Raw genomic sequence first — 27309 nt, 5'->3', positions numbered from 1 at the left:
TGCAGAACCTCACGCTTCTTGCCTGCCATATCTCCTCCTTTCACAACTTCCTCAGAGCTGGTGGAGGGCAGCCAGCCCCCACCTCACCCCTGCAGGCTGCCAGTGCTGCTCCCTCACACAGCTGGGTGATAACGGGGCCCCTCATGATGCCTTGAAGGGCTGCAGCTGCAGATCTCCCTCCTCAGGGCTCAGGTGCCCGCCCCAGCATGGGGGATGCGCCCCTGCCACTGACTCAGGTAACAGCCTGCTAACCAAAGGTGTGCACGGGCGGTGCGAGACCCACGCTTAATATAGGTGCCTCATAAAACAGCCTCCTAGAGAAGAAATACTGTCTTTACCTAGGAAGAAACCGTTTCTCCAAGGATTTGCTGGAAAAAGGAGCTGTGAGCTCTATGAGTAAATGTAACGCAGCTGCGTATCAGCTGTAGGCAAGGGTCTCTGTTCCAAACCTCTAGGGTGGGAAGCTGGAACTCCAACACCAGGGCACTCAGGTTTCGGACAGGGACATTCCAGGGTCAAAGGTTTTCCCCGGTTTTGAAACCTCTGGGGTCTGACAGGCACAGAAAGGCCCAACTCCAGACTGGTACGTATTTATTGCCAGAGGCAGAGCTGGGGAGTTCAGTGGCTTGCCTGCTCAGCTGGCCCAAAGAGATCATTAAGACCAGGTGTCGGTGTGACAGTGCTGATCTCCTGGCAACCTTAACACAAAACGTTCCAACAAAGCCAAGCAGCAGCTCTGGGTCAGCAGATATCGGGAGACAGAATGGCCACAGCAGCTTTCCCAGCACCTGTTAATCACACTACCCTGCTTGGGAACTAGGAAATGTAATTTACTGGGCTATGGGAATGCTGAGACCTTGTAAGTAAGTGTGAATGCAAAGGAGCAGCCTTTATTGGCAGCTGCTTGAGGAGCACAGTAAGTAGAAACTATAGACTACCTTCCAAAATAGAAGTGTTCATTGTGTGCCCTGAACTCCTGTGAGCGAGGACCGAATCACGAGTCTGAACTGAGAACACGGTTAGTGCTCACTGAAAAGCCAACCCCAAATAAGAAGTCAGTTGTCGTTTGCACCGAGAACTCCCTCGAGCTACAAGGCAGCCGTAGTGCTACTGAACCAGCAGCGGCACGTATCCACTTGTGCCGCAGTGCTACGAGGCAGGGTCACGTGCCAAAGCCCAACGCGCTTCTATCCTTTGTTGTCCGAACGCTTTTTTTAATAAGGATACCAACCATTAAGCAGGAAAGTTTACAGACTGATCTGCCCTCTTTCAGTGAAGCTCTGTGGCTGCTAAAGCACCCTCGTAACATCCCGACGTGTTGCACAGTGCCTCGCTCAAGCCCCGCAGTCACACTTCATTAAAAAATCTTCCTAGATTGTCTCCTGGCAGTGTCGCTGTACCTCCCGTAATACAAACGCTTTAAAAATGTCCCTAAGGCTTTTCCTTCCCTCCAGCTCTCACCCCCCAAAAGAAAGTCTCTTGATTTAAAGGAGAATAGTACTTCTTAAGTACAAGCCCGTCACTTGTTAATTGAAGTTCACCGATGGTCTTTAAAGTCATTTCTTCCACTTCTGCTTTATATCTTTAGTCTTCTTAAATTTCTTCTGTTGCTTGGGTCCTCTTCCTGTTTCTAATTTTCTCTTCTTCTCACTGGGAAACAGGAACAAAATATCTGTTAAAAATACACTAGGACTCCCATCCAGCTGGGAAATTTTTGTTGTAAAAGGGGGAGAGGGTCTACACAGAAATGTGGTTGGGAGGAAATACTTCCGATTTCTTGGGTCATTTAAACTGGTGCTAGAGAAAGCACAAACAAGAGGATGACCTAGATTTTCTAGTGTCTTCAGATCCTCTAACCCAATTTGAATCCCGCAAGACCTCTGAGTTTTAGCTCTTGTCATTGCTTTTCAAGACTTCAAGTTACGTGTCCTAAAGCAATTCATACGGGGCACCTGGAATTTAGAGTACCCAGAAAAAATATTACCACTGACAGTTTTAAGCATGCAATTTTGTTCCTGCACTAGAGTCTGACTAGAGCAAACGTGACAGAGCTCCAATCTTTATAAGCACTGACAAGACTCTCTCAGTCCTGTAAGGCTTCTGGAAACTCACAGCTTCCAGCATTCGTGAAAAAACCCACGAATATGCAAAGGGTGGAATAGAGACCCCATGATTACTCCAGCTGTCAGGCACCCCAGGAGGGGGAAATAAGCAAGCAGGCAAGTCTCAACTATAAATCCCCAAGGAAAAGATGAGGAAAGACTCCATGCTGGGCAAGGCAGAAGAAAGAAGATGGATGAAAAGGAAGGAATTGCAGAAACACAGATTCGGTATTTTGTAGGCTTAAGCTCACATCTGAAAGAATTATTCTTCCCTGGATCTGCATTTTCTCCAGTGGGACTATCACAGGCTCCCCCCAGCGTTAGCTCCCAAAGCAAACGTGACAGTTACGGGGAATGAGTTCTTTCTTTAAAAGTGACCCAGGGAAGGAATCGTACCAACTTCTGTGCACGATCAGGATCAAGACTTAACCATGGCAACAGAAAAAAGTTAAAATAAGCAGGTAAGTTACGTGAAGACGGGTCTATACTCCAGAGCAACACAGAACCCGCAGCAGCGCCCTTACAGGAAGCACTGAGTACCCAGGAGAGCTCTCAGGTGCTCACACCCCCGTTTCTCCAGGAAAACCGAGAATCTATCAAGGACACTAAGTCTATTTTATCTGCATTTAACGCTTCAGCTTCGTGCTTTTGAAAAACGTTACAATAAAGCCAGCAGGAAAGCCCAGAGAGACCTCTGTGCAGTATTTCAACTTCCTTAACCTTTTCAAACTGACGACGGAAGCGTTCTGTCCTGCTTTGCTCAGCACCTCATTCCATTCTTCGTCGTCACCCCGGATAATATATCTAAGTGAAAAAGGTAAAGGAAAATCCAAGTAAAATTGCTAGAACAAAGTAAAAAAAAAAAACAAGGTGATTATATTGTCAGGCACACACTGCTCTGCAGACAAAGCCCCTGTGTCAGCACCCAGCCAAATCAGTATTTGGAAATACATTCAGAACCAGACGGGCAAAGGGACACAATAGCTCGTCACAACTTCAGCAGACTTGGTCCAAACTAGGTCAGTAACAACCAACAGCTGTCCCCATCCAAAGCTGGTCAGTGTCAAAGGAAGTTCTCTCAGCCCCTACTGTAAACACGACAAAACTGTTCTACGAAAGCCTCAGAGAAGCAGTGCTGTTATGAAAGCAAAAAATAAGGCCACAAAGGTTACACTTTCCACAGCAGTGGTGTATATTTCTACTTTGTCCACTAGATTTCTTAAAAGATAGGCCTTCAATCACTACAGCTTTAAGCCTCCAACCACAATCACATCTATATTCACTATACAAATTTACTTATAAAAGCTTGAGAGTTGTTTTTTCTTTTGCCCCCTCCAACAAAGAGGAGGAGGATGGTTGTGGTGGTAAAGGAAGAGGATGCAAAAAGCAGTGGCTTATGGAAGGTTAGCTAAATTAGCAGCCTCTCTTCTACAAGTCAGCTTGAATGGTACCGTTGTTCTGCATCAGTCTGGGAAAAACTGAAGACCTGTAGCTTTCTTTTGAAGAGAGAAATTTAGACAACAATTGCTATTCAAATCAGCTCATGTTCCATGCCCCTTGTCTGGGTCTTCAAGTACTCTGGAAATCACATCCAAATTTAACTAGGCAAAGCAGTCTTGTAGCAAAATTAAGTGGTTGCTCTCCATCTCAAGTTCTTCGAGATTTAGGATAGGCTAGCCTTTGTTCATACACAGCCAAACAACACCAGAGAGAACCTTTTCAAATCAAACAGCTCTGTTTCTTCTACTAGTTTTCTATAACGTGTATTGAAAAGCGTCCAGAATAGATTTTTGTCTCTCTCTCCCCTCATGGAGGGGAACAGAAATCCCATTCTGGCTGGGGAAAAAAAAAAGGATCATGGTCCAAAATGACAAACAGGTATGTAACACTATCAGTGCTAAAAAATGGAATTAAAACTTTTTAAAAATTCTGATTATATTTTTTTCTTACTGTGACTGACTTGCAAGTCACTTCAGATCACATCCGTTTTTGTCCTTCCTTCAAACAAGACAAGCAAAGATTCAAAGAAGCTTTTAGTCCTTTTCTCAGATTTAACAGAGATTACCCTGGAGCCAAACCAGACAACTTTGCTGGGGCATCAGTAAACAGCACAAAAAGTGGGAGGAGGAGAGAGAGAAGGGAGAGACTCGGTGGCATGTGTAACTCCTGTCAGTCCAGAGAGAGAGACATCTGCTGACGCTTCGAGTAAATCGCTGGTTCAGCAACTCAGTATCCTACAAATTGTCCAGCTGTACAGCAGTTAAAAGGCATCCAAGCACCCTGTAGTTCGTAAAAGCAGCTCTGGTTGGTTGCTAGTTTTCTGGTGGTTTGGCTTTTTTTTTTTTTTTTTAATTTTTTGTTCAAGAAGAGAATTAGCTGGGTACTGTTTTTGCTTGAGTTGCACACAGAGCTAAGCTGGACAGCAAACAGGACCCGGGTATCCTGGTTTGAGGAAACTAATGACTATTTCTAGAAGCACAGGAAACTATAGAATTAGAAACCATCCACAGCCAGGCAGCTTGCTTTATTACTCCACATTATAGAACTGCGTAACTTATAATATAAATACCGTTCACAGCCAGGATCAAGATGGACACATAGATACACAGTAAGAGCTACTGCCGTGAATAATTTACCATTTAAGCACCAAAACAGAACAGACATAAAAGAAGAACGTGCTCAAGCTCATGCCAGAGGCACTGGGACAGAGCTGAGAACCGATCCAGCGTTTCTGATTGCAGCACATCATCTGTCTGCAGCCCTGTAAGGATGAGCCAGCCCCAGTGCTAACAATTCATTTCCACAGTTCCAGAGACAGACAGATCTCTCTGCTGATCAGCTGCGACCTGCTAACTCGCAGCCTTTCGCTTTCTGTTCACAATACCAGCAGAAAAAGGGAAGTCGGTGAGTTCCCACTTGGGAGCATGACACACTTCTCAGGCAATGAATTAGCGTACTGAGATAAAGAGGTGAATGGCCTTGAACAGAAGTTGTTACTGAATTTAATTCATACTGGAAAGAACGTTTTGAGTGTGAAACAAAGCAGCTGCTAACAGAGCCGATAAAGGCTAAGGTATTGACCATCAGGCCCACAATACCCAAAGTTTCCGTTAGTGTAGCAGCATCTGCTGATCTTACCTGGCCACCGCTGAAAATACCCACTGCTGTTTCTCCTTTATTGATGGTTTCAGTTTCTGATACTCCAACTACAGCCTCGTGCACAAGTCTCAGCAAGATGTGCGAGTGACCCAGCATTCAAACAGATTATCAGGGGAAAACTGGATTTGAGACTCAGACAGATAAATTCTTACTGTGTAAGGTCCAATTCCTTCAGCTTCCCCACTTCTTGCTTGTGTTTTTCTTGGAACTCCTTCGCTGCTTCTTCCTACAACAGGACAGCACGACAGATGCGTTCAGTTCTATGTGCAAATGACCATGTGAAGCGAGGAAAGCGCCCTTCCCACTGAAAGAGAAGTATATCCCCTAAAGCAAATACCAGACAATCCTGAAAAGCTTCTCTCTTTTACATAATTGCATTTTTATGTTATTTGTATACACATACTTGTAACATATAACTCCAAGAACGGCTCAGTAGGTTCTGTGAATAATCTTTACTGCAGATTAACCACAAGCATGTAATGCAAAGCTGTCAGGTTTGAACTACCATAAAGTGACAGACCTGATGTGGATTTCTTCCCATCCAAGAAAATTTAGATTACAAGGCTTCTACACCCAAAGGGACTACCATAAAGTGTTTACATATGTATGAAGAAGAAAGTTCATAATTACCAAATCGTCATTTAAAGATTTCAGTGTTGGCTCCATTACAATATCCTTTGTTGCCACCATCTGCTCCTCCACAGCTTTTTCCTGGACCGTGTTGAACAACTGAAAATGCAGTAAGCCAACATATGTAAGACTTGCTGGTGTTTCTCCTAGGTTATTGCTTTAAAATAAATACAAAATGCTGTCTGTCCCCATGAAACTCTTTTAACCTTGCAAACGTTAGCAGGCAGTTATTTCTGATGCAGGAATTCCATCATACTGAAATAAAAAGCTCAAGGCTGCTTCCTGAAGGCAGAATTATATATAGCTTTTATAAAAAGCACAAAACTAAAATCAACCAGCACTCAATGTCACTCACATAAATGCGGAGAACTCGTAGTTCACAACATACTTCATTAATACAGCATCCTTCCATTAACGTTTGCAGCTAAAAGCTGCATTTTTATGTTATTATCTTCAAGATAATTAAAATGGTGTAAAGCTGAGCAAATCACCTCTCCAATGAACAACCTATGCCAGACTGCAGGAGCTTTGCTACCATATCCTGATCCTTGAGAATCAGAGGCCCCAGCCTCAGCAAGCAGCTGCAAGCAGTCGGCAAGCGTTCTGTCCACCTCACCATTTGATAACCCATCACACTACTCACTTCATCACAGACGTCAGACAGAAAGAAAACCAGATCCAAAACTTGCCAATTATTTCACCGGACTTCAAGCCTACCTCTAAATGACGTTGCAAGAGTTTGTTTTCAAGAAAAGTTGAGATGCCCCCAGTGCAGTGAACAATCGTAAACAAATGGCTCAGGCTCAGTGGGCAGCATGGGTTTACGCTCAGCATTTTGGTCAGGACATTTCAACACTTAAAAGCACATGACAAGCCCCGTTATTTGGGAAAACACTATATAAGTCAATGCCATAAATACCTGCTTTTCCCACTGGGATTTTCCCGTCTTACAAAGAAGTTCACAGTCAATTATTTGGGACATGTTAAAGATACACAGTTCTGGTTCAGCTTTCTGTTAAGTGCCAGGCTCGGTACTGGAATCACGCTTTGGTCCGATATAACCAAGGCAAAGCTTGTCATGACACTATTACCTGAACTACTTTGCGGATGATTCTGTTGAAAAGGCCCATCAACTGACTGCTGGGCAGTTCCACCTCCTTTTCCAGTTGGTCCAGAGATTTATGCTGTAGGCCAATCCCCAGAAAAAGGGCCTGTGAAAATTACATGTATTTCAGTTACAGAGGCTTTTAGAGCAAATACAAATAAATAATAATACCCTCTACACTCCCTACATTTTACCAAGTCCTTGCTCTGCTCAAGTAGTACAAGGCTTCTCTGGCACAAGATGAAGCTTTGCTGGAAAACCCCTAAATTATTCTGCAGATGGCAGGTGCCATTCCATACTTAGCACAGATGACTACCTTTCTCCTGAAGTGCAGTTCAAGAGCCAGAAGTTTTGGAGGGGGTTTTAAACAACAGTTCACAGCATACAATGCATGGGGCGCTGCACTGAACACACAACAGAATACGATCCCTACAGTTGTTATCTAAAGCTGCGTCCAGCTCTGGGGCCCTCAGCACAAGGACATGGATCTGCTGGAGTGGGTCCAGAGGAAGGCCATGAGAATGCTCCGAGGGCTGGAGCCCCTCTGCTGCGAGGCCGGGCTGGGAGAGCTGGGGTTGTTCAGCCTGGGGAGGAGAAGGCTGCGGGGGACCTTATTGCGGCCTTCCAGTGCTTAAAGGGGGACTGTAGGAAGGACAGGGGCAGCCTCTTCAGCAAGGCCGTTTGTGACAGGACAAGGGTTAATGGTTTTAAACTAAAGGAAGGGAGATTTAGACTCGATATAAGGAAAAAAATTTTTACTGTGAGGGTGGTGAAGCACTGGAATGGGTTGCCCAGAGGGGTTGTGGAGGCCCCATCTCTGGAAACACTCAATGTCAGGCTGGACGGGGCTCTGAGCAACCTGACCTAGTTAAAGATGTCCCTGCTCACTGCAGGGGGGTTGGACTAGATGGCCTCTAAAGGTCCCTTCCAACCCAAACCATTCTGTGATTCTATGAAAGCAAATGCCAAAGGTGGAAGAACACTACAAGCAGCAGAAATCATGAAGAGGGCTACAAAAGAAGCAATTAACTGAAGCAAATTATTTTTGTGAAGATGACATGAAACAGGAAACTATTCAAAAAACATATATAAAGAGAGGTGAAGCATGGCTTCACAGTGATACATACCGACTGCGCAGCAGAGAGGGAGATGTCACCCATCTGGTTGAGAAAAAACATCCTGGCAATGGTAGGTACCATGTCCATGATGAGGTGATAGTCCACCATGTTGCGAGAGTACATCTCTAATCTCTTCAGGTCATATGGGATGAAAACAGATTCTAATTCAGCACGGCTGATGGCTGATGGGTACAATAAAAGGACAACAATGTCAAGGCTGTTCTTCATAATTATCCAGGATCTCAGTATTTAACAAGTTCCTTTTCACATCATTGAGTAAAGGCCAACTGCTATCCCATAGGTTCACTTCCCAACATGCTTCAGAATTCAACACACTAGGTACAACGCTGCTGTTCAGACTGGCTTGGTTATTCAAAGTCTTTTCAGACAGACATAAGTTCCTATGAAAAACAATGCAACTGTCAAAACAGACCAGCATGTCAACTCAAAGATGCCAGAGAGACTGAAAACAGTGAGGGCTGAGAAACACAGTTTGCCTGGTCTTTAACTATCTTACGCTGGTTTTGCTGTTAAAGATCTTTGTCCCTTGTAGCAGCAACCAAAACTCTTTCACCAAGGCAGATACTAAACACCCCCAAGACACAGTTTACCAAGTTCTCTCAAGAGAACTCCCCTCTGTTAGGCAAACAGAAAACAGCAATTTGCTTTTAAACCAGAAGTGACTGTTAGACCTGTCTTGTCTGGCCCCGTTTTTAATACTGCCTGTGTGTTTCCCCCAACATGTGCTGCACTGAGCCCAGTGACATGCAGTTGAACTAAAGCCTCTCTTAGAATGACATCACATTCCAAGTTCCAAATTTCTGACGACAATATTCTCGCTAATATCCTAAGCGAGCTGCTCTGCCTATTGACCCTTGCTGTCCAAGACTTCCCTTTTAATTCCATACTGGATTTGGCAGGTGTCACTAACCATCCATGTTTTGTCACACATTTAGCTGTTACAGTCAAGAGCCCTCTAATTTTGGGTTACTTAAATCTTTGATCAAAAAAAAGCAGGAAGAAAAAACACACCAAAAAACCACCACTACCCATTTTCAGTGGCAGAAAATGCCCTCTTGGCTTTTACTATTTAGTAATACAGTATTTTAGAAATACGAGCATTTTTCTGCATAATAGGAACAAAACCCCATAACTGACCGAGGGCAATTCATAGCACCTCACAAAAGACATCACATAATGCATGTATTTTAGAACTCTGATAAACATATACATAGACCTTAAACTGCAATCTAACTGGCCATTGTGAGCCAGGGTACTCACGTGGTTGTGGCTGCTGTTTGATGTTTTTGTTCTGTAGAATATTCAATGCCAATGAGGGAGAGAACGTGCTGAACTGGTAGGAAAGCAGGGAAAGGAACCGCCTCCTAAAATCTATAGGATGAGATGAAAAAAATAAACAACTCCTGTGGACCTCTAGAATAAATATCCCAGAAGATTCTTCTAGTGTCGGCAAAATCAAAGGTACCTTTCCAGAAGGCAGTAAGCCAAGGCTCTTGTTCAGCATCCTCTTCATTCAGCATCTTCAGCATGATGCACGAATGCTCACCAGTCAGGTCATTCTAATAAATAAGATACATTTCCCATCATCCCTGTGAACCTTTTGCACTCTATGCTCAACTGAAGAAGGCAAAGGTCTTCTAAATCAACAACAACAATGCATTTATCAACTGCTACTGACCACTACTACCTAATGTAAAACCTATGAACTTCTATAATTTGGTAAATCCCAGCACTGAGGGATTTGGGCTTCTTGAGGTAACAAGTAGTCACCAGTATTGCAAATTCCAGGTACAGCTCAAGAGCCAGAAAAATGCAGTGACCCGGGACAAACAAAGTATTCTCTCCAAAGTACTGTAACTGCAAGTGCTACTTTTTGTAACTACCTTGAAAAACAAGAGCACTCAGTTCAAGGGCCACTTGCATATTTTACCAATGACCACATTAATAACCCTCAACAGCTGCACCTTTGCTCTAATTTTTAAGTGCAAACTACTTAGAGGACCACATTCACAACCCTAAAACTTTACTCCTTTAGCTAACTAGAGGCCCAAAGAACAAAAATGAACAAAAAACAAACCCCAAATGTAGTCTCAGAAAACCCTCCTGCCCAAACGACATCTCACAGAAGCTAATGGAAAGATGCCCAGTGATTTCAATAGGGCTGGATTTCATTCAGAAACAGTATGCTACTTACTGGTGTCTGCCTTAGATAAACTGGCACAAATCCAGCACGTTTCCAAAACCTGGGGAAAGGAAAAAAAGCACTGAGAATTATGGAGCTGTTGATTCTACAACAATACTTGTGATTAAATGCCATCTATCCACCGTATGAGAACAACTGTTGAAAACTAGGCAAAAAGTCTGTAAGCCACCCCAGCAACTCATGAAAACGAACGCTGACAGAAAGCAGTAACAGCAATCAACCTGACGGAGGTTCTAACTTAGAGGAGTGAAGAATTATGGCTCTGAGATCAAAAACTGAAGAAACTTCCAAAGACTGAGAGACATGATACAAGAGTTACCAATTTTGACATGCTTCCAGGACCTCCTTTAAAAACAAACAGGTTTTGACCAATAATATCACAGACTCCCAAGGGATAGCCTGGGGAAGGGCTGAGGATTTACAGTTTACTTCAGAGACTCTGCTCTTCTTCGATGAATGATGATTTTTTCCCTGGCAACTTCCAGGTTTCAGATAGCCATTTGTGGACCAGAGAGAATCACAGACTGATCAGTAAAATCCTGCTGACATCCCTTCTCCATCCTCCGGTTCCCTCTTGCATCTTAGTTTTGAACTGACCCTACAATTCATTTCGCCCAGTAAGAGGAGGACTAGTATAAAAAGGCCTCCTGAGACCAAACATACGGCATCCCAGACAACAGAAAGCAGCCAGGCCCCAGCGCAACTGTCACTGGCAACCCACCTCCGCAGGCCATGGGAGGACTACTCATCAGCTGAGCAGGACGTTGCAAAATTTCAGCAGGAAGCCCTACACGTGCACCCCAGCCTCTCCCTGCCCCACCATTCATCCTTCTTTTATCCATCCCACCATGGCTAACAATTAATCAAAAAAGAAGCAGCGAAACACCTTATTCTCCCCCTCTGCCCCGAGAGGGATCATTCAAATAAAGTTAGACACCTGAACCATTCACTTTAGAATTTGCATTTATTATAAAATCGTATGCTTTTATCTAAAACTATATTGTAAAGTGGAGGTAAAATGTAAGAAAAATTAATAAATTATTTACAGCTGCAGTAACTCAGTTCCTCCCTGGTAAGAAAAGCAAGAAGCAGCTGCAGTTGCTGGTGAAAAGCATTTACATTACTCAGGAAACTAACAACTAGGGAATAAGATCAGCTGCAGCTCAAGCTTCTACAGGTCACAGGAAGTAGTATTTAACTTCTCCCTACCTATTACAGGCTGTTCTTACTTCTCTAGCCTGGAAAAACTGAGCAATTGAAGCTAATTAACTGTTCAGAAGGGTCACAGAGATGATCAAGAAGGGAATGAGCTTTCCCTCAGGAGGAGTTTGAGGAAAAACTACCCTGAAAGATGTCCTTAAGACCTTTTTTGACATACAGTAGGGCTGATCCTACCGAAATGGGCTTGGGCCTGTCCCAGTTTTAGAAACCAAGTCAAGCACACAGAGATAAAGAGAATGTCCAAGGGCTAAAATATCTGCATCTGTATCTATATACGTTGTATTATTTATATATATTATTTTAATTAATACAATTTATATAGTGATATTTTTGCACTGGATGTAACTAGCAAATAAAATAACATCTTACTTGAGTAATCTCGGTGTTAGGCCATAAGATACCCCTAGATAGTCTAGGCTTTCAGCTTGCCTCTCGCTCAGTTTGAGAAGTAGAGGCGGCAAGTCTTTCCGAGGTGTCACAACCTCTTCTAATAAACTAACAGTCTGAAAGAAAAAGTGGAAATGGGTTAGTAGCAAACCTCACAGAAATCTGCAAATTCAGTCTCTCATTCTGTAAGAAAAATAAGAGCATTTCCTCGTTACACAGAGAAATCATTATCAAGACTTACCGTGACAAACAGCTTAGCACAACAGAAAACACAAGAAATGCACTGAGCTCCATACCTCGCTGCTTACAGTTGCAATTTCTTTTGGCTTTTGAATTGTTTTTTCTTCCAAACATGGAAATTTGCCTTCATAGTACATCTGCAGTAAAGTCAGAGCTCTGCTGCCATAGCCCATCTGTGAAGTAGGGACAATACACTATAAGCAAAAAGATGTATCTAGTTTTTAAGACAGGGCCACGACATTCTCCCCTTACAAACCCATTAACAATCATCAGTGCAGAGATCATTCAGTCACTGCAAAAATGCATTTCCTTTGCCACACAGCAGAGAAGGACACTACAGATCCCGGATGTCCGAAACCACAATGAGAGCCCAGTCAGTAGTTCAGGACTGTGTAATAATTCTTGGTGCTTCAGTCTGGCATTAAGAAAATGCCAAACACCAGCGTGAACATTTGGTAATCTCACAGTAAGTATCACCGGATCTTGACTGTGTAACGCTGCTTGGGATGCTGCCTAGTAATGACAGGAGCACTGGTGTGCTCCCCACCCAGAGGAGCACCCCCAGCCTGCTGTGGCACCGCACCATTTCTGTGCATCTGACCCTGCTCTGCTACTACCGCTGGCCCTAACCCAGGCTTAAAATTCTGAGAACTGGAGCAACTGAAATGTTTGCCCTGTTCTTGAAGTTTGCTCATACAGCCATCCTCTGACTGACTATTCACAATAACTGGGTTCCAAAATACTTTACCCCCTGATAATCCGGATGAACTGCGATGCGAACAACACGCCCACCAGAGAGGCCCCCGAAGTCCGGATCTTGGAACTGCGTAAGAGACAAAAGTCAATTTAAAGAACACAGATGGGTACTCTGGAAATAAGAAATTGTGCTGAAATATATCTTGGGTGTGAGTACCCAGCCAAATTATTCACCTGCTCTGAAACGGTCCAGGGAATAAGATCACCAGAAGCTTTCTTTCCCCTAGACAGACTGTTCATGATAGATTGGCGAGAGATCTCTCCCTCCATGCACACCTGCCAGAAAAGGTAAAAGACCATTAATGGAAAAAAAGCACTTCCTCCTACAGTCAGTCCACTGCAGCAGAATCAAAATTTATACTCATGTATTGGGTGTGCATGGCAAGGCTTTGGTAGCAGCGGGGGCTGCTGTGAGAAGCTGCTAGAAGCTTCCCCCATGTCGGAGAGAGCCAGCGCCAGCCGGCTCCATGACGGACCCGCCACCGGCCACGGCCGGGCCCATCAGCGATGGCAGCAGCGCCTCTGGGGTAACGTATTTAAGAAGGGGAAAAAAAACCTGCGCAACAGCAATTGCAGCTGGAGACGAGCGAGAATATGGGAGGGGAACAACCCTCGGGAACACCAAGGTCAGTGAAGGAGGAGGGGGAGGAGGTGCTCCAGGCACCAGAGCAGAGATTCCCCTGCAGCCCGTGGTGAAGCCCACAGTGAGGCAGGCTGTGCCCCGGCAGCCCACGGCAAGGCAGGCTGTGCCCCTGCACCCATGGAGGTCAGCGGTGGAGCAGATATCCGCCTGCAGCCCATGGAGGGGCCCACACCGGAGCAGGCAGATGCCCGAAGGAGGCTGTGACCCTGTGGGAAGCCCACACTGGAGCAGGCTCCTGGCAGGAGCTGTGGCTCTGTGGAGAGAGGAGCCCACGGTGGAGCAGGTTTGCTGGCAGGACTTGGGACCCCGTGGGGGACCCACACTGGAGCAGTTTGTGAAGAACTGCAGCCCATGGGAAGGACTCATGTTGGAGAAGTTTGTGGAGGACTGTCTCCCGTGGGAGGGACCCCACGCTGGAGCAGGGGGAGAGTGTGAGGAGTCCTCCCCTGGAGGAGGAAGGAGCGGCAGAGACAGCGTGTGATGAACTCACCACAACCCTCATTCTCCATCCCCCTGTGCCGCTCCAGGGGAGGAGGTAGAGAAAATTAGGAGTGAAGTTAAGGCTGGGAAGAAGGGAGGGGTGGGTTGAAGGTGCTTTTAAGATTTGGTTTTATTTCTCATCTTACTCTGATTTGATTGGTAATAAATTAAGGTAATTTCCCCAAGTAAAGGCTGTTTTGCCCATGATGGTAATTGGTGAGCGATCCCTCCCTGTCCTTATCTCAACTCACGAGCCTTATAATTATATTTTCTCTGTCCTGTCCGGCGGAGGAGGGGAGTGATGGAGCAGCTTTGGTGGGCACCTGGCATCCAGCCAGGGCCAACCCATCACAATTCAGTTGCTGAGTCCAGTATGCAGTATTGACATTTCATGTCATCCCTGCTCTGCAACATGATGAGCAAACACGTAATGTGCCAACAAAGAGGCTCTGCTCCTAAAAGCCCTGTCTCAAAAGGCACATCAGTGGGCCAGCCAGGCATATCTGACACAGTAAGTGTTACGCTATGGCGCAACAGAAGCCTTATGAGACTAAAGCACAGAAAGTGCTCTACGCATTTTCTGTAGTCCAACAGCAAACATAAAAGCTTGTCCCACCAATATTTCTCTTTAAATGCCGTAAATTGTTCATGTAAATGGGGCCTTTTCTTTTAAAAATCAGATTTAACTAGCTGCATCGAACACAGATAATTAAGAATCTGTGTTCTTAAAGAAGGAAGGAAGCAAGCAAGCATCTAGTAAGACACCCAACAGTCAAGGGCTGAAACATTTCTACATCTCTAAGCACACACACCTGAGGAGCTTGTATTTTTGCGGTTCTACTGCAAATAAAAGGAATGCTAGAAACATGGATCAGCAGAGTGAACCAGTGAACCAGCTGTCCTTGCAGGAAGTTGAAATAGGAGGACAAAGTCATCTCTTGAAGCAGTAGTTCAGCTCCTCAGAAGGCTTCTCAGCACAAACACATTGTGGAGACGGCGAGGTATATGTGAAAGGATCAGCATCACAATATACTTATGCAGCAATTAGTGTTAACGAAAGGAAGGGGAGGGGGGAAAATCACCTTAATACACCATTGTAAGACACAAAAACACAGCCCTAAGCTACCATCTACTCCTAGAGAGTACGCTGCTGCCATAGTACACTATTAGTATATGGTCTCACAGCAGGTGCTGCTTCGTTACTGAACAGTTCACCTCCTAGATACATGCTGCTCTCTTACCTGAACAACTGCAAGTACTTCTGGTAACGAATTCTGGGTAGGTGGAACAGGTGGCAAAAGGCAAAAAAGATGGTGGGCAGGTGCATCAGATAGCATCTGGAGGTCATTGGGCGAGTTCTGGAGGGTAAAGGCATATCAGCAAGTTGAAGAACTATTCCATGAGAAAAGCTTCAAAGTCTTGTGTAATGTTAGTAGCTGACTACTGAACGCTCCTCCATTTTCAGAGTTTAGGGCTATTAAGAAACTTGGAACTAGTACAATAATGATGGATGAAGAAGTTCACAGGCCAGTTCATGGCTGTTCTACTACCAGACAGCATCTGTTTTTCTCAAGTGAAACCTCTTGCTCTAATATGCGTGGAACTGAACTTTCTACTTTTTATATAGATACTTATCTCTTAATCTACCAAACCTTAAATCATTTTTTGTAAGTGAGAGATTTTTGGTACTCAATACTTCAGTACTTACAGACTTCACCACTCACATTTACAAGTCACCCACACTCTTGAAACCTTGAGATGAATTATTTCTCTTTTCAGTAGTACAACGGTACTGCTCTTTTGGTTAACTTGAGGCTACTAGAATACAGTAAAGAGAACTGCAAAAGAGGTTCATCACTAATACTATTCTAACAAGCTTGTAGGCTCATCTAGAAATTAGTCTCCAGAATTTCTCAAGACAAAAATATTCCACATATCTCTAAATCCAGTATATTCGGCCAAGATGAAGGCACAGATCTTCTCAGAGAAAGGAGAATATGGATCTGTATATAACAAGAAGCAACCGAAGCTGTTCGGAAACTTCATTTAGGCCGATTCAATTAGACTGTCTTAACAAGCACTGCTCCCTCTACAAAATTTCTAGCTGAGATGTTGATACAAGTAGCAGAAGCTTTACCTTGTAGTGTGAAGCCACATAGAGGGCCATCAGTCTCTGCAGAAATACTTCTGATGCTCTGTGGTAACAAAAAAGTGTGTCTCTATTTACGTAGTATCTAAACACAGTGGTTAAAGAAACAACCTCCTTGTTGATTTAGGAGTAGTATTTTCAGTACAGCCTTGGGCTACTAGCTGGCTTGTGCTCTTAGGCTCTACAGCTCTGGCTACAAGAATGAATGACTCTGGGCAGTGTTCACAGCTTTCACAGCCTTCACCTTTAAAGCCAAACCTTTTATTACTCCGACAAGGACTTTCTGTCATTCAACCCTTCCTTAGAATTGTCTCTGCAGTAAAACTGGAGTTTGGTAATATCCTGGTAACACACACCACCAATCTTATGAGGCAGTGGTAAGAGCTCAACTCCAGAAGTGTGGTCTTAAGAGACTTTCACCAAAAGGTCATGTGCTGAGGTTATCACGTTAGCCAGAGAACCCACTATTAATCAGCTTGAAAAAGCCTCCACCTGGAATCAATATATGCTGATCAGAGCACATTTGAGTAAGGATACAGGTCACAAGTCTCAGGCAGCGGGCAGCCAGAGATAATTCTGGTGATGTTGAGGCAGTCCAAACACAGCAGATCATTTAGCCACTTTTCAACTGGGTCACCAGGGGCATATCTGATTGACTCATGGAGGGAGACTTCATGCAATGTACGAGCTGCAAACAGATTTCAGAGAAGAACATTTAGTGTTGGAAGTTACAGTTAGCAAAGAATCCAACAGGATCAGTGTCCTTTGAAGGGCTCCCAGGAGGTCAGAAAATCATTACTCATATAGCCTTCATTCCTTAAAAGCCTTTACATCTGAAAAGCATGAGGGGAAAAACAGAGGAGAGCTCCTTCATTTTCCCACACCACTACAGCTGCAACCTAAGGGGCCACATGGGATAGCCAGAGGGGTCACCAGTCAGCAGCACTGGAGAGCATGGTTATACGCCGCAGTCCAGAACACAATGGAGTACCTGAGGCGAGTTTAGCTGTAGCTGTGGATTTGTTCTCTGCTGTCATGGTGACTTGGGTTTGTGCACTCTGTTGGCGGAGCTGCTGAATGAGCTTCAGAGATAGCGATCGACCAGTACCCTCATACCTGAAAAGCAGAGGACAAAAGTCTGAAGCAAATAACCAAACAACAATCCAGAGCCACAGGGAAGCTCCAGCACAGAACCAGGCTGCCACCCAGAGCTATGTGCTGTTCAGAGGCCTGTGAGCACCCCAACCACCTGTGAGAATCCCTGCCTTTTGATGTTTTTGAGCAGGTAGGACAGGGCAGCCTACCCTGCCACCTTCTTAGTCTCACCATACTGGAAGGAAGATGTCATCCTTCCCTCTCTCCTAACAGACTGCACAATCCTGCTTATGTATTTGCTCCTCGTAGCAGAACAGAAGAGGTGCAAGTCAAACACCTAATGAATCCACAGCAGAACCAAAGGAAAGCAGCAAATTAAGTACTGACTCTTGGTTATTTTAAGGAGCAGTTCCACGACAGATCAAGAGTTAGCATAACCTGGTGTAGAAGTGTGTAATAAAAAAAGTACTGTAGATAAAAAATAGCCCACAAGCACTTGCACAACTGCCTTCCCAGGTAGACAGTTGCTGCCCAAGCCTTACCCATTGATTGTAGAAGCCATGAAAACAAGATAAGGGCCGAGCAGGTTTTTCACCAGGGGTAAAGGAATGGCGGCGGCTTCATCAATCACAACAAGTTCAGCTTGACCGAGTTTCACAGAATCAGCAGGGTGTATGTACTGCAAGGAATGAGAGGACACCATCATTGTCAACAATAGCTTGTCTGGAAATCAGGGAAATGTCAGAGTTGGCAAAGCTGGAGCCCTGAAAAGCTGTTTGTTGTTCCTGTTCTCCATGACCATCAAGCCAGAGACTGAGACATGAAAACAAACAGTCAGGAGAGGGTTCATGTTAACCTAACAAGGACTGGGTCACACATCTTGTTTTGCACATTTCCATGAAAATTTATCTGCAGACATAATTAAAATAAAGGAAATCTAATCACTAGAAACATATGTTCTTCCTTCACTGTTTCGTTCACCTTCGTTTGCTTTTGTTTCAAGAAGAAACCCACAAGCAATTACCAAGAAAGTTTTGTAATCTACAAGTTATTCACAGAAAGAAATAAGATATTTTGTGAAAGTCGCTCACCAGAAAAAAAAAACGGTCTGCCTTAAAGCAAAATCAGTCAGGACATCCCGTAAAATGAACATGCTTAAAATCAAAACAACTACAGCACCAGTAAAGCCAACAGTTAGGAACAAAACGTAGAAAGGCAAGAGTGCAAAAGAGGCCAGTTACCTGAATGGTCTGTCTGTGCTCCTTGAACACATTCACTCTGACAACAGCCTTGTTAAACTCTGGATTTAAAGACTGAACAATCTCATAGTCCAGATGTTCCTGGAAGAAAACATTGTTAAACAGCATGAACAAGCCAAGATCTAAGAAAAATATTGTTCATCATTACCATCAAAATAAGCTCTCTAAGAGTACACTGTTATTTCAGATTCCAGTTTAAAACTCTTATAAAAGCTTCAGAGGCCTCAGAACTGAGAAATTATTTACTTATGTTAAAAACTATTTCACAAAGAAACTGATTTACCCAAACTAAAAATAAAGAAGGATAAAAATAAAAATCAGTGGGCCGAGGTCAATTGTGTGAGGTTTAATGAGGCCAAGTGCTGGGTCCTGCCCTTGGGTCACACCAACCCCCGGCAACGCCCCAGGCCTGGGGCCGAGGGGCTGGGAAGGGCCCGGCGGAGAAGGCCCTGGGGGTGCTGGCTGACAGCCGGCTGGACATGAGCCAGCAGTGCCCGGGTGGCCAAGGAGGCCACCAGCCCCCGGGCTTGTGTCAGCACTGGTGTGGCCAGCAGGAGCCGGGCAGGGATGGGGCCCCTGTGCTCGGCCCTGGTGAGGCCCCACCTCGAATGCTGGGCTCAGGTTTGGGCCCCTCGGGACAAGAAGGGCCTTGAGGGGCTGGAGTGTGTCCAGAGAAGGGCAGCGGGGCTGGGGCAGGGTCTGGAGCACAAGTGTGCTGGGGGGCGGCTGAGGGGGCTGGGGGGGTTTAGCCTGGAGAAGAGGGGGCTGAGGGGAGCCCTTCTCGCTCTCTGCAGCTGCCTGAGAGGGGCTGGAGTGAGGGGGGTCGGTCTCTACTCCCAAGTCACCAGTGACAGGATGAGAGGGAACGGCCTCAAGCTGCATCAGGGGAGGTTTAGGTTGGATATTAGGAAAAACTTCTTCACTGCAAGAGCGGTCAGGCCCTGGCACAGGCTGCCCAGGGAGGTGGGAGAGTCGCCATCCCTGGGGGTGTTCAAAAACCGTGTAGACGTGGCACTTGGGGCCATGGTTTAGGAGGCCTGGGGGTGTTGGGTTGGCGGTTGGACTTGATGATCATAGACATCTTTTCCAACCTTAATGATTCTATGATTCTATAACTACTATGATTTGTTTTTGCAGAACATTACTAAAAAGGCTGGTAGCTAATATATGTAAACAAAAATCACAGATGAGATGCAAAACCACTCTTAAGCAGGAACGCTGTGAAAGTATTGCAAAATAGTCTGTTGTCCTTACCTGATACTGCAGTGCATCAAAGCCTTTAAATATGAACTCAAAAAGAGTGTGAAGGTTATCCGGGCTTGGAGATGTTACAAAGATATTGGAGTAACTGCACAGAAAAACAAAACAAGAGTTTAACTCTTTTTCTAGCAAATTTTACACATACATGTTAAGTAGAATGTTTACATAAGGGGTTGATTTTACCTAATAACCAAAACACACCAGATGTCTTTAGACACTTATGTCAATTTATGTGGGATTATTTTGGTTTTCAAAGACTGAAGTTTCCTTATTACTATTAAATAGAAACACTTGAATATTAGTGTATGCAGTAATCAAAAGATAGAAGAAAAATAAAAAGAAGGGCTGTAGAACTGGAAATTACAAATATATTCAGATCCTGTCATCTCTTTAAAAAAAAATAATAATAACCTCATAGATGCAAATAAAGTCTGGGAGACTGTGGGGGATCACTCACCCAAAAGCTACTGCTCCAGCAATAGCCAGGCCCAAAGCAGCAGATTTACCACGTCCCCTGGCTGCTGTTAATGCCACAGTGCTCCGCAGAGTCTTCTCAGAAATGGCTTCAATAAATTTTAGAACTGCTTTTGCCTGATGATCAGAAAAAAACAGAGAACAAAAATCAGTTGTGTTTAAATTACTTTCAGTACTACCTACGCTTACCACTAGTACATGTCTTCTTTCCTACAACAGGAAAAAGGAAAAGAAAGACAAGAGCTGACCGTTAAACCCAGACCAATAACGTACAAGAAGTGGTAATCTTGACCCAATGAGTTCTTGAAATTATTCAGGTCAAAACACAGATCAACAATCAGTAACAGCAACTGCCAATTACTGCCTCCATGCCACTGACCACAGAGTGTATTCGGCAAGACGGGAAGAGGCACACTGCTCCCAGAGGAGGAAGGCGAACATACCTGGGCAGTGAGATGACCTACTATAAAAGGGCTGAAGCAGTGCACAGCTCTGGGCACCACCAGGCTGAACTGCAACTTCTCAGTGGATACACCAAAAGAAAGACAATTGCAATAGGGCCTTCATTTGCACTAGTCAGACAGTCTCAAATTAGAGTAAAAAATGTGTAAGGGAGGCAGGAATAGGGGCATATTAAAATACAACTTTTCAACTTCTATTCAGAACTAAACTGAACAGAAACTTCAGGTTAAGTTTCCTGCTTATTTCAAACCCTGAGAGCTCATCATCTTTTAAATGGTGACTTCTCCAGATCAGCTGCCTGTCTCCATTCTAGTCCTTCCACTTATTCTCAACCTCATGAAGAAAATTACTGATACTGTTGTTGTGCTACCATGTCCAATCAACTTTTCAAGGGAATTCTCTAGATCCACACCCACCACTGTTCACAATCAGATTTGATTACATGCGAGATGAGACACAGAGACATCAGTACCTAAGGTGACCTGTCAAGCACAGAGTATCTCATACTTAAACACCACACCAACCTGATCCAGGGTTTTACAGCCATCCACCAAAACTCCTACAGGCTGTGTGTCCTGCAAGCTCTCCTTCAGTTCTTTCAGCTCCAAGTCCTGCGGCCGAATATTATCCTCCTATAAGCACAGGATTTACCATAATAGGGTTAGTAAAAGACACTTCTGCACAATTATACCTTTGTGGTGTCTTCTGATCTCTTTCTCTGCCTGACGAAAGGTATCTGAAAGGAAACATTACCATGAGTTGAATATACTCCCTAGAAACAGAAAAAATTAAATGACAGACAGGTATTTAAAATACTTCAATTTTAATGCATTTCCAGGACAATGGTCACACAAGAGACAGGTATCCCAGCTTCCCCAAGCTTGGAGTTAAAAAGAAAAGAATTTTTCAGAACATGGTAACCAGAGGATGGCATCGCTAGGAAAAAGGGACCATGGACCAATTTTCTGAAGAATTTAAATCGTTTTTCAGTCTTCAGGCTGTACCAAAATTTTATGATCTTTGTTATATCTGTCGTACAAGGTGTACATATTGCCACGTAGGGGGAGAAACTACTGCAGCAGCAATAGATCAGTTTTCAAACCAATACCGAGGTTTTCAAAGCCAAACAATAAACCTGGATGCAAAAGCAATCAATTTTAAATGGGAATGAATTCTGATTTTTCTTATTGTCACTTAAAATTCCAAAGGCATCAGCCTGTCCATCCAACAGATAAGCATTTGTGCTGCTGTCAATATTGTTCTCATGCTAAATGGGGGTTGTTTTGCTTTTTACAATCAGTGCTCTGTTAAAACGTTTTTACCACCTCTGACAGAACCTACGTTGGTATTTCTTAGGCTACACAAACCCCTTCAAAAACTTAAGAAATTTCTATTTTTAAATGGTTCAATCTGACTTTATTCTATAACTGAAAGCGATAAAAGGATACATTTCTAACAGAGCAAGCTATAGGCCTGGCTTATATTCAGCGAATGGTTCCCGAGATGTGGCATGGGTAACCCAGAAACTGAAACAACTACCACAGCTTCAAGGTATCAGTTGTCTCCTGAGCTTGTAATATACTTATTTCCAAAGTGTCTTCCCACCCTCCAACCATCGAAAGGTCTTTTTATTTGTCTCATCCCCACTATCCATCAGCCTGAAATCTCTCTATGCACTTCTGAAACAGCAGCCACAGCAATTAACTCCACCTCACTAGGCTAAACATCAACACAGCAAAATAAATAAAGGCAAGCACAAAAAAAAGCTGTGATAGAAACAAAACCAAGGAAGAAAGAAAAGAGAGCTTCCCGTGCTTCACCCATACCACGTATGATTTTTGCAGAACATTTCACTTCCTCTCTGCAAGATTGTTACTTGATATAGATCAGGGTGAAAGTTTCCCTTTCTTAAATCTTTAACACACCATAGTCAACTCAGACCAATTTCTCCCACGGAAAAGCGCTAACATTGCTTACTGACCTGCGACTGTGGCGGAACCGGTGTGATGTTTGCAACGTGGCTGGAGATGGGCAAGATATTCAGCTGATCATCAATCACGATGCAATTCTTGCACGAGGCCAGAGACAGAATGAACCTGAGCAGTCAAGCAAAGCAAAGGCAGCTTAGGAAAAACACTAGCAACACAGTTGCGTTTTGGTAGTTAAACTCTTTTCTAAACGCAGACACAGTGTTCACAGCTACAGCTACTTACAGCTGAGCTATGACAAGTTCACGCAGCTGGCAGCATGCCTCTTACCATAAAACCAGGACTGTCTACACAAAACAGGTATTTACTTACCAGGATGTCTCCAAAGAAGAACACTAACTAAAGACAATCTACCAAGAGAGCGTTTAAGCGGGAGATAGCTGCACGAAAGCATAAGATGTGAATCCACAGCCATTGTGAGAAGCGCTGACCCCAAAAAACTGCAGTCAGCACTGGCTTATTCATCCTAAAATTAGGATATATATATAGGATATATATATAACCACCTCCATGTTAAAGAACAATTTCTGCAATTTTCTTACGAGCTAAGGCTCACTTACTCAATAACAGCTGCTTATTCTATACCACAAAAGCAGAAAAAACACCTTTACAAGACACTGCTAAAACCACACTAAACAGCTTTATGTTCCACAGTAGAGCAATAAGTGTCTGAACTTTGGTGCATCTGGAGCACGTGTTTCTACAGAGCGTTTCAAGAAAGGGACTCAGAACAGTTTACAAATTTGGGCCTATTTGCATATATCCCTTGTAATTTTGTATACAATTCCTCCAGCAACAAACCATTCATTTTGAGAACAGTATATTGTTCAAAACTGAAGCAGCCAAGAAGCCCTATCGTAATGCAAAGTTATTAGGATGCTTTCCTAACGTGAATACATGACGTTGTTCCAGATGCTTCTCTTAGGCATACAGCCTAGATCCTTTACACACGTAATAGCTTACCTCTCGTTAAACCGTCCCACCACGTCCTGGTGCGCCTCTGTTCTGTATCGAGAGTGCACATCCTGAAAGAAAGAGAAAAAGTCCATCTGGAGAGGAAGAGCAGTAACAGTGCTACTTACAAGATCGTTACTCATGGGACAATCCAACTGCTCTTCCACTCTTGTGGATTACAGCCTCCCCTTCCATCAACACTGCATCCCAGACAGGATTCTGATTTTGTTTGTTGTGAAACATTCACACTTTCCAAATACCTGTTAAAAATGTATTTTCCCGCCAATACTTTTCACAAGGGCCTTACTTATTCTTGCCTGACTTAAAGGTCAACTCTGACAGGTACAGAACATATCAAACACCTCAGGGATGCTAAGAGAAAACAATCTATCATTTAATTCACCTACTGGCATTATTACTAATGGAAACAGTTCCTGCTCTAGGTCTAAGTATGCTCAGTGTAAATAGTTTGTATCTAGAAATATATAGTAGTTGTGAAGCTGATCTCACCTAGCAACAGGTCACAAACCACTCAAAAGGCCTATTTTTCACTTAACTTTCTGTTACACGGGCAGACAGCATAAATACTTTCCAAAACTATGGTGAAACAAAAGAACACAGTTACGTTTGTGAACGACAAGTGTTTCTTCTTTGTAACCCAGGAGCGTTTCAAGACACAGAGGTTGGCAGAACTGCATAAGACATTCAATCACAGATGAATGAAGGAGCAGGAAAGATGATGGAAGGAAGACCACAGCCCATAACAAAAGCAGAACTTAGCATCACCACGATGTACCTGCTTACGTAAAACAGACATGTTACGTTGAACATACCATGGTCATTGTATAAAGCTGCTTCAGTGAGTTCATCGTTCTCAGGAGAATCACCACGATTCCACCCCCTTCTACTGTTTCGACAGTTCTAGCTAGCAGGTTTGGAGTCAAGGCTTCAAAATCCTAGGAAATGAATAAAACTTCAAAGTTGCCTAGAGCTCTCAAGGGCAACTAGCACCTACTAAAAGGAACAGAAAATCTGGAAACACTATTTCTTAAAAGTTTAATTCACACTTAACATTTGCATTAACCCACAAGCGACTGATACTAGAATAATGCCCTTAAGTCAAAAGTTTAACTCCTTACCTGAAGTACGCACATGCCGAAAGTGTTACCAAGGATCTTATGAGTTTCATTGTAATAGCAGTAGCGAATGTTTGTGGCTGCTATAAATAACTCAAAAGGATCATCATCCTTTATGTTTAAAGTTCCACTTTTAATCTTCTTCTGTAGTTGTCTCATCCTCTTCTTCCGGTGGCTGGAGAACAAAATTATACAGAGGTTTACTTGGAAAATGGTTTGGGAAAAGTGCATTCAGGCCTATGTGTGAGTCTAATTGGAAGTCAGAGCACAGCCTCCAAGGAAAAAAATCTTGGGTCACACTTGCTGCTTTCACAATATGTTCCCACGTCCCTTCAGTCCAAAGCAGTGGATATCGCACAGAAACGGCTGTTTTTGCAAGAAACAGCTTAGTTGGAATCACGCAGTTACAGGTAACGCTTCCTTCCTGACTTTGTGTGAGGGCTGTAAGTACGCACACTAATCTCAGAATTAAAATTTTAAATGCTTTTTTTCAAAATGAAGGCACTCTAATACTTAATCTGCGTTCACTCCTAACTATTGCTGAGGAATTAAAGTTTTGGCCTTTTGAGATTAAAAAAGTGAGGGAGAGATTGGTCCAGGAAAACAGAGTAAGTGTTAGAGCTACAGAAAGAAACCAGAAGGACCTAGTGCTGATGTCAACTGTATTACGGAAGCCAAATTTTGGTTCTGGAAGACCAAACTTCCTATAGCTCCTCCAAGAACTAATCTTGTTTCCCCTTACAACCAAATCACACAGCCTACATTCTCTGCAGACCAGTTCCAGAGCTTTGCTTCACACAGAGCAGCGACCGCAGCATGAGACACGAGAGATATCTTACCTGCTGAAGCCCAGCTCCTTTTTGTAACACCATAGGACAGAGGGCCTGGCCTTTACAGTTGCTTTAGACAACATGTGATGAAGTATAACCACCTGCCAAGACACAGAAATGTTCATGAACAACTGTACTCTCAAGCTAACACGGAAGAACAAATTATTTTGCTATTCTTGATTTTACAGCTGTGTTTTCTACCAACAAACCCTGTGCAAAACAGAAGGATCCCTTGACATTTTGTGAAGTTTACGTTGCTTTTTACACAAACATGCGTGTCTGTGCCTTCTCCAGGGCTGAATGGCACTGAAGACACTGAATTATACCTACCGTTTGCTTTGCATTCTTTGCCAGAACTGCTAACAACTGCACAAACAGGAGGTTATTATCCCAGGCGAAATACAGTTCCTAGTATTTGTCTCTTAGTATAGATTTTGCACAATGTATTTCAGACTTCTTCTACACTTTAACAAGATTTAATCTTGAACTTTAATCCTCTGGCAGGCTTGACAACCCACCTCACTGCTATGTAGCCTGCACATTCAGTGAGCACGCTTGCTGCTTTGCAATCCAGCTCACCAGTGAAAATACTGAACGCAACCAGACTCAGGATATGCCCCACCAGAATTCACCTGTCTGCTTTGGCAGTAAATAAACGATAACTTTCTTGTACTGCCACCTGATCAACTCATTATTTTCCAAGGCTTTTTTACAGCTAGTTTATTTTACTTCCCCAGGAAGCAGAGCTAACAGAATTGACTTATCCTAAAACGTTACAGTTTTGCTGTGCCGTTCTTTCCCTTCCCACTCAAGAAACACAAGTCTAGAGTCCCTGAAGAGAAATAAGTTTGGTGGTTAATTTCTTCTATACTACGTCACGAGGTAGGTCCAGTCCAAGTTCTGGTGCGGTGACATCTGCAAGATGGCTCGGTACGTAAAACACAGCTCGAGGGCAAAACCACAACATCTTACAACAGAACCGAGATAGGACAGAAGCTCCTACTCGCCAGAAAATTAAATATATTTTGCCTCGGTGTAAAAATATATCCTGATTTGCCTGCACTTGCTTTATCTGATGTTCACGAGCTTCTCAAACAGGAGATGCTGAAGGACAAAGTCTCCTAAACCATGTCTAACACCTTCCTGCGTCCCTGCCCCGCGGTGAGTTACCCGGCCCGGCCCGGGCCACACGCAGCACGCCATGCCTCTGCCTCACTCGGGGCGGGTTTAACCCTTGCTTTACAGAGGAAGAAGGGGGAACCGGAGGATTACAGGTCAGCCGCCCTTCAAAGGCTCGGTTCGACACCGGCACGGACACCCACCCCCCGCCTCGAAGCGGGGCGAGCCCCCCGCCCGCAAAGGGGGGGTGTGTTTACCTGGTCCTTGCCGCGGTCGCCAACCACCACGAAGAGGCTCCGCTGCCGCTCCGCCACCCCGTTCTCGATGAGCACCCGAATGCGGTTGTCCACCTTCCGGCGCTGCATGGCTGCGGGGCGCCGGCACCTTCCCCGCCGCCGCTGAGGAGGAGGAGGAGGAGGAGGAGGAGGAGGAGGAAGGCCGCCCCCTCAGGCGGCCGCGGCGGTCCCGCCGGCTCGCGGCACACCACGTGGGAGCGGCGCGGCCCAGGTCGCGCGCGC

The 27309-nt window shown here is 44.2% G+C and overlaps 1 protein-coding gene across 1 annotated transcript; it reads right to left on the bottom strand.

The window, feature by feature from the left end:
- Window positions 1-1193: 1193 nt before the first annotated feature.
- On the bottom strand, window positions 1194-27309 carry NAT10 (N-acetyltransferase 10). Its single transcript, XM_064452924.1, has 28 exons — window positions 27049-27309; window positions 25682-25773; window positions 24846-25017; window positions 24540-24662; window positions 23716-23777; window positions 22746-22860; window positions 21289-21396; window positions 20286-20419; window positions 19823-19916; window positions 18551-18649; window positions 17852-17988; window positions 17206-17330; window positions 16752-16902; window positions 16203-16299; window positions 15307-15423; window positions 13117-13218; window positions 12935-13009; window positions 12243-12359; window positions 11929-12062; window positions 10330-10378; window positions 9601-9694; window positions 9396-9506; window positions 8124-8296; window positions 6983-7102; window positions 5892-5990; window positions 5414-5487; window positions 2823-2906; window positions 1194-1650 (listed from the first exon to the last, which is right to left on the bottom strand). The coding sequence occupies exons 1-28, from the start codon at window positions 27154-27156 to the stop codon at window positions 1557-1559; spliced, it is 3060 nt and encodes a 1019-aa protein (XP_064308994.1). The 5' UTR covers window positions 27157-27309; the 3' UTR covers window positions 1194-1556.

Source organism: Phalacrocorax carbo, chromosome 5 (assembly GCF_963921805.1).
Source record: "Phalacrocorax carbo chromosome 5, bPhaCar2.1, whole genome shotgun sequence".
In the NCBI taxonomy this organism is placed as follows: Eukaryota; Metazoa; Chordata; class Aves; order Suliformes; family Phalacrocoracidae; genus Phalacrocorax; species Phalacrocorax carbo.
Note: the sequence above shows the minus strand (reverse complement) of the source record. Positions and strands in the feature narration are given on the sequence as shown.